Here is a 13,115-nt window from a genome sequence, read left to right as displayed (position 1 = left end):
CTCGTAGTAGGTTTTATCTCAATGAAAGTTACTTCTTTTGCAGAGAAAAATTAACTAGTTATTAGAATAGTAAATAATTTGAAAATAGAAAAAAGTACCAACTTAAACATTTAATGTACGTAAAAATATAAATATGTTATTTAGTGTTATAGATATTGTGAGACGCATTTATCGTTGAAAATGTTATGGACTGAGGATTTCGTGAGGGCGTCGGCTCGGTGGGCAAATATTCGACCTCTGAATTACTTACGGTCGCGTAAATCGATGGAGGCGCGACCTCGCGCACCGACGCTTCCTTATAAACAAATTGTTTGACTTCCCAGTTCATGATTTTCATTCTATTTTAGAACGACTTACACTAACATATATTTTGTACAATTTACTTTCTAAATTATAATTTAAATTTGTTTTTGTAAAATTGAGCGGCGTAAAAGCCTTACTGAGAACATTATGTCGCTATAAAACTTATTCCCTTCACAGATTACCCTCCAATACTTCTTTATATTTATTTTATTTAAAACAACAACAGAAAAATGAAATTACCAGAGTAAGTTAGTTTTGTTTTAAAATACCTACCATACCATATAACATACCATATAGTTGTTAATTGCCCACTGCTAAATATAGGCCTCTCCCAATTGGGAGAGGCCTATATTTATATCTATATTTTTTGCCAGTAGTTGCCACCCTTGACAGGCGGGTTGGCAACCGCAGTTAGGCCTTAAAGATGTTTTAAGAGAGACGCTGATGCCCATCCCTTGACCATTAAGCTCCCCTATTCGCTTCTTACGACACCCACGGGAAAGGAGGTGTAACCTATTCTATGGCAGGAATACACAGTGATATATACCATAGTTAGTATAGTGTTACATTATCTGTTAATTATAAATGTAAAAGTTTAAAAAGATGTTTGTATGTTTCTTACTCAATTTGCCAATTTGCATGTGAAATGTTACATGAAATGTGAAATGTTACTAGGTAACTTATAGTCTACATAAAAAAATTACATGTAAAAATTCTCCGTCTACCATTTTATTAACCCTATACTGGTTTAGCACCAAATCCTGACATGTGTACGTTAATCCTTCTATCCTCGATGGTGCAATGCGGTCGCGACATTGACTGAGGGACGAACAGGCCGGAGGATTATTCTATCGGACGCGGGTCCTGATTTCCCTTTATTAAGATAAATATACGTATTTGTAACAAGATACGTCTAAAATATATTGATAGTTTCTGTAACATTAAACGTTTGAATAGTTAGAGATACTATATATACTAGGCATAATTATTATTATTTTATTACCGGGTGGATAGGTCTTCACAGGTAAAGATTAGATAACCATTGGTATATCTAATAAAAGAGGTCTAAGTATTACAAATAATACCTCAAACCTCAGGAGTGGCAATATGAGAAATAGAATCTGTAATACCCACGATGTTTATTTCACTATATTCAATTAGGTCATCCGAAAAAAAGTACCTATATAACACTATAGTCGTTCTGTACAATTGGTGAAAATATCATATTTGTTAATTTTAAATATATATAGCGTTTTTGTATTTGGGAGGAAGTTGGGAACAGATAAATAGATGTGTATCGATTCCCAAATTCCTAATATATAGATTTTACATAAACATTAGCATTACGTATAATAAATGAAAAAAGTATACCAACTTTGCTATAAGTAAGCGAGAATTAAGCGATGGTCCCGAACGCAGACCGCACACTTGTTTAAATCCTTTAACTCGAACATGTTTGTTAGTCCGGGATAGGTCGCACATCGTCGGTACAGACAGTGACGAAGTGTGGGTCATACGGGATTACTTTATCAACCGACCGACAATAGTGTACGTACCTACTAGTGTAGCTTTATTAAATACAAGGTTTTTTTCTTTACATTTCCGAATGGTATTTATTTTTTGTTGAACCTTGTTTCTATATCATTTATTGAACTATAAAAATTGCTATGAGTAACATACACTATTGTATTAATATACATAGATTTTTGTTAAAATTTATTACAATGTCAAACTCATCTCTAAGTAGAAATCTGTAGGTTAATATAATTATGTTACATTGATACTGACAAAAATATCAATATTAGTGGTAAAATTAATAAAATTACACATTAAAGAATTAGTGAAAAATAGTGTTTCTATGTAGTAACAAGTGTGGACTGAAAGAGATGTTACATTCTTTTCCGTTAAGAGAGGATTGATGAAAAAAATTACAAAGTTTTGTCAAGCACGAATGAATTGATATATTGATAGGGAAGCTCCTAGATGAACATATTATTTTAACCAAACGGACCAAACAGACATGTTGAAAAAATGCTAAGTAAATAGTAATTATTTATAATCTGAGAGTTTATATAAATAGATTGTTAAATTGAAATATTCCGTTAGGTATGTTTTATATGTATACATCTCAACACCAAATATTCGTCTTAAATCATTGAAAAAATATATTACTAAACACAGACTGATAGGCACAACAACAAAGCATCCATCAAAAGTAATTTAATATTATATGTCATAATAAAACAAATATTACACAACGTATTATAACAACTCCTTCCATAATTAAAATTAATAATTTCATAATCCCGACGTAACATAATTAGAGACAGCAGCCAGCGGTTCTGAAGTTTCAGAGTTTTTGACAAAATTGTCTTATTCTCTAAGTCTTGTTAAACTCTTAATTACTTTCGCTGGTAGTCCGCAAACATTCATCTCGTTACGAAAGATATAGGCTTCATTATTTACTCGTCCTCACACGTTGTTTCTCTGCAAATATTTACCTCTCAACGAGAGACCTGACTTCACCCGCGGGTCCCGTAATAAACTTTTGTGGATTGCGGTTCCTATATGTTCGACAGGGCAATCGTTATACTGTTTAATGGCTTACATTTGGTTTTAATTAACGTTTCATATACGTCGTATAATCAAATCTTCCTTTGTAATGCCTACAACTAACATTTAATGTTAAATTGGATTTCAGTCAAATTAATAATCGTTGCAAACGTTTATTAATGTACGTTAATATACATATTAGTGTGTTGTATTTAATTGTAATAATATTCAGCAATCTCTTTATAAAAATATATATAAAAAATTTACATGTTATTATGTACATATTCGTCATCATCAATTATATCACCCGTTAACTTTCCACCGATAAAAATAGGCCTTGCCTATAAGGAAGATTTTGCCAACTTTGGAGTTTTTGTCGTCACGCTTGGCATACGGTTTGACAATCACAAATAGACTTTGGTGATGTTTTAAGAGAGACTCTTCTGCCCGTCCCTAGACCATAAATTCCCTTAGTCACCTTTTACGACACCCATGGGATGGGAAGAGGTGGCCCATTCTATATCACATGTTAATTACGATTATTACTTATTATTTTTATGTCAATAAAAAGATCAAAATTTTAAGGATTTAGAAAAAAGTTCAGTTGAGCTTATATAAAGAATGAGTTCATATTAACTCTACAAGTATAATAAATAAATAGATGAAGTACGATACTTATAAAAAAACGATATATGAATAATATCTTTTTCTATGCTATAAATACTAGTAATGTACCAATATACCAGAATAAACAAGTCTCGAATGCTACATTTCTATAATAGGCATCATTAATCACCTATCAAGGAAGCGTAGCAGAAATAAAATATGGCAATTCGTAGTCCGCGGAACGGCGCTGTCAAGTGCGATGATGTATTTGAACGTTTTCATGAAAACCAGTGAGCGCTTTGTCAAAGTCCGCCATTAAAGGTCATCGCTCATTGGGTTGAGTATGGATTGTAGCACGGAAGATCTCTAGGGACACGGGTGTACCTACCTATAAATGTATTTATGTATATTAGAATATATTATATATATTCGTGTATATTAGAAGTGGTTTAAATAATCTTGACACTAAAGGGGAACACTCTGACACGACAAGTAAATAGCAGTGAAATAATAATATATTATTTATAACCGTTATTTTAAGTATTATCTATCTATCCATTTAAGAGCTGCGCTCTTGTCGGTGGAGCTCTTGCCGCTCACTACGATTTTCAGCGAGTCTCTTCACCTCTTGATACGACACGACACCAACTCCTTCCTTGATCTGCCTGATGTAACTATGTCTCGGTCTCCCTCTCCCCCTTCTTCCTTCTATCTTACCTTCTATTATAATGTTCATAAGTTCGTCGTGTCGTATCAAGTGTCCTAACATTTTTCCCCTTCTGTCCTCAATAGTTCTAATAATTTGTCGTTTTTCCTTAACCCTAAGCAGGACCTCCTCATTGCTAATTCGATCCCTCCAGCTAATTTTCTCCATCCTTCTCTAGCACCACATTTCAAAGGCTCTAAGTTAAGGCTTTAAGTATTAATTTGTTGCATAAACAATGTACAGCACGTTTATACTAGAACTAGCTAATTACTCGCTAGCACTAGCTAATGAAACACGCCAGTTTTCGATTTAGTGCATACCCTCACATTCATTTTGGTACAGTAATTTTTACTAGATACCGGAAACAATTTGGTACCATAGTTTTAGTGTAATGCCGAAACAAACATATAGACAGATGGACAAAATTTTTCTCCGATTCTGTTGCTATATATTATGCAAGATTCCCTCATGTAAAGTATCTTTATATAAGAGAAGATTTGTTTTAAGCATTGAAAAAATTTCAATTTGGTCGTTACATGACTTTTATAATGCATATTTTGTATAAAATTAAAATTGATAATTTATAAAGAAGTTAAGAACTACGATAGTAGAACAGTTTAACATTGGTTAATGATGAATATATTATTAGTAGAATTATTAATAATTTTTCAATCTACAAATGGGTTATTACTACATGCATTTTTTAAACTAATAACTTTTATAATGCACATTAAACATAATATGCAATCATAATGAAAGTAAAATTACTATTAATAATATACCATTGTATTACATATTTTATGAAATTATAACTTAATGTTGTATTATTTATTTTACTAATAGAATAAAATAAGAGAGTGTATGCTTCATTTTACATTTATTTTCAAAATGTCAATACAGTTGTCAGACAATTTCAAAATTAACACATACTTTTGGAAAATTTTTGCCATATGGCCTGGAAAGTTATCAAATAAATTTTACAAATATTTTTCTTTTATGTATATTTCAATCAATTTGGTAATTTACAACATACTTCTCACCATAAACTTGATTTATACACCAAAGAAGATCGAGATGCTAATACCAGAAATGATATTTTTTTTTACTGAAGTTTCTGTAACTGTAAAAGTTCTGATGACTATCGTAAATCGAAAGAAGATAATAGTAATACTGGATCTCATGAACTGCGATGAATTTAAAGGCGAAGACTTTAATACTTCATACATTATCGAAAAAGATATGTCAATCTACAAAATGGGCTGGAAAATTAACGCGACTTTAAGTAACTTTGCATATGCATCACTGATATTTTTACCAATAATAATGAGTTTTATTTTTTTTTTTTTTTTTTTTTTTTTTTTATGCAACTTAGAATGACAAACAAGCTGACGGCCCACCTGATGGAAAGTGGTAACCGTCGCCTATAGACATGAGCAGTACCATGGACATAGCAGACTATACTGTTTCACCCATGATACCCCCATGCGTTGCCATTCCTGAGGACTCAGGTGTTATTCCTCTGTACCCTGTAAATTCACGCCATATCCCACCCTTCAAACCGAAACACAGTCATGCAAACACAACTGCTTCACGGTTGAAACACGAATGGGACAGAGGTGCCCAAGCAATCGACTTTTGTACAAAGTCTCCCTCTGGTATTTGGAATACAAAATTAGAGTTACCGACGTGTAATTACTACTTCCTCTCCGACGATATCCGAGATGATTATTTCATATATTGGTTTATTTATCAATCATTCGGAATGTACGGCCATATGATGTATAATGTCAATATAGATACATTTATTGCTGGTTTAATATTCATTGCAGTTAGTCAAATGAAAGTACTCAATTTCAAATTGTTGAATTTAAAAGTGAACGCCAACTCTGGATTGGATGAGAAAGAGCAAGATCGTCTACAGACTTTAAAACTTACCAAGTGTTTAGAACATTACAATATCCTTCTAAGGTACTTTGTTCATAAATAATTCTGTTACTTTCTCTGTATTTGACTGATTTTTTATTTGAAAAATAGACCCCGTCAGTGAATATATCTCAGTTACACGAACAAAATCGCAGATAAAAACTAATATATATTACTTTCTACTGTAGTTGTTTCATTCGCGAATTTGTCCCTCTCATAATATTATTTTATTATTTAGTTTTCTCCCTAATTATAGATAATACTTACTATTTAGTAAATAGTTATTATAAAAATATAAGTTCATTTGTTTATCCCTTTGTTAGCGTCTTCACTACCTCACAATTGTTATAAAATTTGACATACTCGTAATGTTTTACGTAGAGAAGGAAACAGTCTACTTTTTATCCCGGTCAAATCAATATGGCCCAGTCACGTGGACGAAAATGCGAATACAGTTTCTTTCTTAGCAATTTAAGTTTCCTTTTATAAGGGCAACTTGTTAAATTCATGTATCTCTGCACAACTTTCTTGCTCATCATTTAGATCTACCTAATTGTTTAATAAATATTTATAGATCTTATACTCATAAATTAATTTTATTTTCTATCATACAAAAATGTATTAGATAGACATAGTCATATCAAATATATAATTTAAAAAAATATAGTTTAATATAACTACAACTAATATTACTATTATACTACTCCTATTGAGTATACTTGCTCAATAGAGTGAAGCATTATTTCACGCCGGAATACCGCTTGAAACTGTATAAAGATCAAGTCAGGTCACATATGAAACACTGTTATTAACAATAGCCAGGAGCGTTACAGTACCAGCTTCTTCCCTTAGACCGCTTTCAATTTCGGGCGGCTCGATTTATTGAGGCTCAGCGTCTTACTATTCGACTCGACCTACTGAAAGTGTGTAAAGATTTTACATCTCTGTGCATCTTCTACTGAATTTATCACGGGGAGTGCTCTGAGGAATTGTTTGGATTGATTTTCACTACCGTATAATCCGCCACAAACTAAAGTTTCATCCCAACCAACTGAACGAGTGGCGGTCTTCTACCCTGTGTTTTTAAAGCACTTTCTTCCACGTACAACCACTCTTTGGAATCAACTTCCAGCTGCAGTATTTTCAAACCGATACGTCATCAAAACCTTCAAGAAAAGAGCATATTCCTTTTTAAAATGCCAGCAGTACACCCGCAATGCCTTTGGTATTGTATTTGGGTAATCATGGGCGACCGTAGCCACTTACCATTAGGAGAGCCGCATGCTCGTTTACCCTCTGTGTTATGAAAAAAAACTTAGTTTTCACATTATTCTTCTTCATAACGTTTTACTCATCATCATTATCATACCTATTATCCACTGCTGAACAAAGGTCTTCTCTATAGAATGCCATAAGGAACAAGACCATTCCTTATAGTAGTTTACCATTGGGGGAATTTAGGCAGTAGTTATTATACTTAGGAGGCGGATTGGCAACCGCAGTTTGGCTTTTGGTGTGATATATGATGAGAGGGATGCTGCTGCCAATTCCTCGACCATTAAGTTCTTTTACCACCTCTTATGACATCCACGGAAAAAAAAGGTTTGGGCTATTCTATGCCGGGACCACAGGATAACTTTCTAGCATACTTGTAAAATTATGGTAGTATTTGCTATTATTAATATAATATTTTAATATATTGTAGATATTGTATGAGTATTCAAGAAATATTGGATGTAATTATATTTGTACAATTTGCAATGGCATCAATTATCATATGTGTAACTATATACGGACTGTTGTTGGTAAGTTGGTAGTATAATATTATATTAGTAAATTTTTTTATACAACTTAGAATGGCAAACATACTGACAGCCCATATAATGAAAAGTGGTAGAGGGAAAGTAATGGGGATTAGTAGCCTCATTGCTTACAATATATCCTGTAAGTTTGACCTCCTTGCGATCCCTTTTAGAAACTATCGTGCTTAATTCCAAGTGTATTTCATCACGATGGACTAACTGACCTGCTTTTTCATTCTCACTTATCATCCTTCACTGGTACTTTGCCAGCATATATCGTTTGCGCAGGCGGGGATGTATGTGTTTTAACTTAAGGGAATATATTTTAAGTATTTTACAAAAATCCAATTAGTTTGTCTATCTAAACATTATTTGTAACCAAAAATCAATTGAATTGTTTATTTACTACTAATACTACTATTTAATATAAACATATTATTGTTACTACGTAGAAACTGATCTTTTCTCCAAATACCTATTACTTTCCTCAATGATTGTTAGCTCTGTGATAAACATACCTACAATAAACAAAATATTCTGTTACAGCTATCTACTAATAAGAGTTTGATGTTTATGGTTTCTTATTTATTGGCAATGTTATGCCAGATTTTTATTCCTAGTTTTTTGGGGACCTTATTGTCTTTTGAGGTAAGGATGTATATTTTTTATAACTTGTTACTCCCGCCACTTCGTCTGCTTTTACGAGATATTCACTGACCAGGATAATAAGTAGCCATGTCCTTATCAATCCTACATAGAACTCACGTGTATACCAAATTTTATAATGACTACTTAAGCTGTTTAGATTTTAAGAAATAACAAAATTTCACATGTGTATATATTAGTAATGTTACAACGCTAAATAAATAAATTTTTTAAAAATGTTTTTAATTATAGTGGTTTCAAAAGACTGCTGTACGAAAATTAAAATACCCATGCTAAATTGTATAGTCTGATTATTAAAATTCAGTTATATTCCTTTGCAATAAAAAAATACTAGTAACGTCATCTATTTATATTAGATACTTATTATAAAGTTTGTCTTTAAACTTCAAGATATTGCAAAATTTACATTTTGTTTTACAGAGTGAAAATTTAGTATTTGCAGGATATAATAGCGAGTGGATACCAAGGTCTGAAAAATTTAAGAAGATTTTAAAGATATTTATGGAACGCGCCAAAACACCTATCGTATTAACAGGTTTAAAACTATTCCCTCTTTCTCTTGGAACATTTACATCGGTAAATTATATTACGTTAAATAACAGATATCGTCAATAATGTAAAGAATTTTAAATAATTAATGACTAGTTTAAACGTCAATTTGTGATTGCAATGCTTATTCGAGAACGACACCAGAACTTTTATTTAGAATTATTGAATATATCCAAATCTGTTTAGATAAATTAGAAGTTTGATGGAATAAAAAAACTAACTATATATGAACCCTGACAACATTTATCATATCATCCCTTAATTGTCCACTGCTGAACATAAGTCTTCCCATTGAGGAGTTTTACCAGTAGTTGTCACGCTTGGTAGGCAGATTGGCAATCGCAATTAGACCTTGGAGATGTTTTAAGTGACACTGCTGCCCATCCCTCGCCCTCCATTAGTCGTCTCTTACGACACTCACGGGAAAGGAAGGGGTGGCTTATTCTAGGCATTCTATGCTTGAACCACACGGCCTAATATTACACTCCTTTTTGGGCAGTCGGCGTATATAATAAATATGCTTCTGTTTTCCGTATGGTAACGAAGACTTAAGGGGGGAAAAGGGATTATTTATAATGGGGATTAGCAACCCTATTACTAGCAATATACCATGTATCAGGTCTACCTCCTCGCGGTTCTGCCTGGAAACCATCGTGATTGATTCATTGTTTAATTTATCATGTTGGGCTGACTAACCTGCTTCATCTTCACTAGTTAGATGCCCCACTAGTCTATACCGTTTGCGCAGGCGGGGTTACCATTGCATTATAATCCATAAAAAAAACGAAGTCTCAAAGTAAAACATGTTACTACTCCTCTTTTCACAAGGCTTTCAGAAGAGGCAACATTAAATTCAATTCAAAAAGAGAGAATAAAAATTAGAAATAGTTATAAATACCAAGTAGTTATACTTTCTTATAAGGAGAGTCCCGTGCCCAGTCCAGTAGTGAAGACCATAAAATGACAAAAGCTTATTTAACAATTAGGCTACTTGCTTGCTTAGTTTAGAAAAGAAAGTAATAAACTTTGTAGAATAGAAACATGCCCTTATATGTAGACATAACAGATACGACGTTTTGATCGCCATCATATTGATGATTATATATAAATATAGTATTAATATACCTTCTATTTTTCTGCCACTATATTATTTTGTGTATAATTATGTACATTTATTCTTTTTCAGGTTATGAAAACAGCTTCTTCTTTTTTAACTCTTGTAAGAAATGTTCAAGACCGGCAAGATGGGAAAATCTAAAATTTTTCTGTAAAATATAAAAATATATCTTAAAAAGTTCCAAATTAATATATATCAATAAATTTACGTTAATGCTAATATTATATTAATATAATTAAAAAGTTAATTACGTAGCGAATTCAATTTAATATCCACTGTATTAATGTTTCAAAGTAGTAATAATAACTTATAAAAATAATAATAACTTTATTTCCTTAAAGAAAAGTATTATTATTATTTCGTATTATTTCGTAGGGAGGTTCATTGCATATTTGTGCATGTACAAGGTCGCTCGTAAAAAGTATCTTATATACTGGCTTTTGCCTGCGACTTCATCCGCGCGTCAGGGATATATTCACTGACTGGCATAAGTAGTCTATATCCTTCTCCATCTCATATAGTACATCTATTCCAAATTTCATATTACTAACATAAATCGTTAAGGTGTTATGAGATAGCAAATAAACAAACAAAAACACTTTTACATCTATAATACTAGTATATGTATATATTGTGGATACATATTAAAATAAACAAATAACACAAATCGGTACCAGCCTACGTATATTTCATATATGTATATTGAAGAGGAAAATTATTGATACTTTATATTTTTATAGATAAATTTTAAGTATCTCAATACAAATTATTTTTTCAAATTCATTTCTGAATTCAGAAAACATGTCTCATCATCATCTTATCATCTGTTAAAAATCCACTGGTGAACTTAGATCTCCCCCATAAGGAGGATTTCGCCAGTAGTTACTACACTTGGTAGGTGGGTTGACAATCGCAGTTAGGCTTTAGTAATGTTTTAAGAGGGACACTGCTGTATATCTCTCGACCATTTAGTTCCTTTAGCCGCTTCTTACCAACCTCTTACTTACCACATACGAAAGAAAAGGATGACCCGTTCGATGCCGTGACCACCGTGCAGCACCATGGATATAACAGAGTATACTGTTTCACCCATGATACCCCCCTTTGTTGCCATTCCTGAGGACTCAGGTGCTATTCCTTCTTATCCTGTAAATTTACTGTCATATTCCCCCCCCACCCCCTTCTAAACCAAAACACAGCCTTGCAAACAACTGCTTTACGGTAGAAATATGAATGGGATAGAGGTATTCAAGCAAACGACTTTTGTACAAAGTCTCTCTCTGATAAATGTATGGCTATACCCTTAATACAATAATATACACATGTAATATCTCATTGAAATATCAAAACGAATAACAAATTTTTTTTATTATTTAATTATTTATCTGTTAACTATATTTTATTAGCTGGAAATAAAACTAAGTAATTTTATTATTCGTATAACATTTACTTACGTCTAAAGACTTTCTTACTCTAATCCAATAATAATTAAAACAGCTGTTCGTATCCAGAAATTATTTTCGTAGGGAAAATGAAAGCTGGCACCAAATGTCGTAGGCGAAACGCACCTGGTATCGAGAACTTTCCTTTTCAGTAAATACAATTGTAATTCAAATTTAACATTGTGCGAACACAGTTACTTATTAAAGTTATTAATATAGGTACGTACACGTGACGTGAAATACATCAATTCCATTTTTAATAAACTCTAAACTCACAGTAGTTCAATTCGGTTCCAATTTATTTCATTAATAACGTCACGTATTTGAACATTATTAATTTTATTCTATATATCTACCTTTAAATAATAAGTTAAGATTATTTTTATATAATTTATTTTTCCATGCACTAATGAGAGAAATTAAATCATATGAGTAATTATTTCAGTATCTAATATTAATTAGATATCCAAGAGTTTATAACTTACTAATTTATCTATAGAATACTAGTATTTTTCCGCTACTCCGTTCACGTGTATAAAATTAAATTTAATTAAAGTCACGCTAAACTCCGCAGCCGTGCAATCACGGTTTCTGAGTTTAACATGACTGAACATTATGATACAGGATTTTTATATGTTACTAGCTTTTTATCTGATACTTCGTATCCGAAGATTTCAGAAATAGAAAAACCAACGTAATATACCACTTGTATCTGTCATATCAATACCTAATTCAATTTGATGCTGTAGTTTTTGTGTAATGCCGGTACAAACATGTAGACCAACAGACAATATTTTCTTCTGCTTCTGTTGCTACATATTACGCGAGACTTCCCATATTAATTTTTCTTACAATTTATTATATTACTAAAATTGTACATGACAATGGATTTATTTTTATTTATTATAGGATTTAGTAGACTAAATGTTATTTTATAAAAAATTCGCGTATCTAAAGTCACTACCAGATAATATTAATAAGAGTCACTCATTATCTCCAGTTCATAGTTACCTTCATATTGTACATAATACTAAGTTGTATCATCTTAAATAATATAAATTATAAGTTAAAATTTATAAAACGTGTTGTACGTAACTGGATAGTGACAAATTTGATACTTATTATTTTTAACAGAGTTCAAAAAGAAAAAGGTTCTCAATTCGGTTGTATTGTTTTATATGAGATAACATAAATCAGTTATAAAGCGTAAACGTATACTTACTGATTGGTATTATAGAAATGTAATCAAATTCGATTCAGTAGTTTAGTTTTTAAGCTAAAGTAACTGTTTCTGTCACAACGAAAGACGGTATATTTATGGAACACAATCTTAAATTATTTGTACAAGTAGCAAAAAGATGTAATCAAACAATAATATTGTATTTCTACAGATAATATAAGATATTTTATTATTAACTTATGACCAGATAAAGTTCATCCTGCCAAAA

General features: G+C 31.8%; 1 protein-coding gene across 2 annotated transcripts; it reads left to right on the top strand.

Annotated features, from left to right (window-relative positions):
* The first annotated feature begins 5,546 nt into the window (after positions 1-5,546).
* LOC113518033 (odorant receptor 7a) lies at positions 5,547-10,513 on the top strand. 2 transcript variants are annotated; one of them, XM_031913248.2, is made up of 5 exons: positions 5,547-6,136; positions 7,797-7,896; positions 8,440-8,541; positions 8,980-9,094; positions 10,295-10,513. In XM_031913248.2, the coding sequence occupies exons 1-5, from the start codon at positions 5,598-5,600 to the stop codon at positions 10,384-10,386; spliced, it is 948 nt and encodes a 315-aa protein (XP_031769108.2). In that variant the 5' UTR covers positions 5,547-5,597; the 3' UTR covers positions 10,387-10,513. The 2 variants fall into 2 exon arrangements, with proteins under 2 accessions (XP_031769108.2, XP_026758586.2); XM_026902785.3 differs by having other exon boundaries at positions 8,980-9,135; positions 10,295-10,495.
* The last annotated feature ends 2,602 nt before the right edge of the window (positions 10,514-13,115 follow it).

Source organism: Galleria mellonella, unplaced genomic scaffold (genome assembly GCF_026898425.1).
Source record: "Galleria mellonella isolate WM207_F2 unplaced genomic scaffold, CSIRO_AGI_GalMel_v1 utg132, whole genome shotgun sequence".
In the NCBI taxonomy this organism is placed as follows: Eukaryota; Metazoa; Arthropoda; class Insecta; order Lepidoptera; family Pyralidae; genus Galleria; species Galleria mellonella.
Note: the sequence above shows the minus strand (reverse complement) of the source record. Positions and strands in the feature narration are given on the sequence as shown.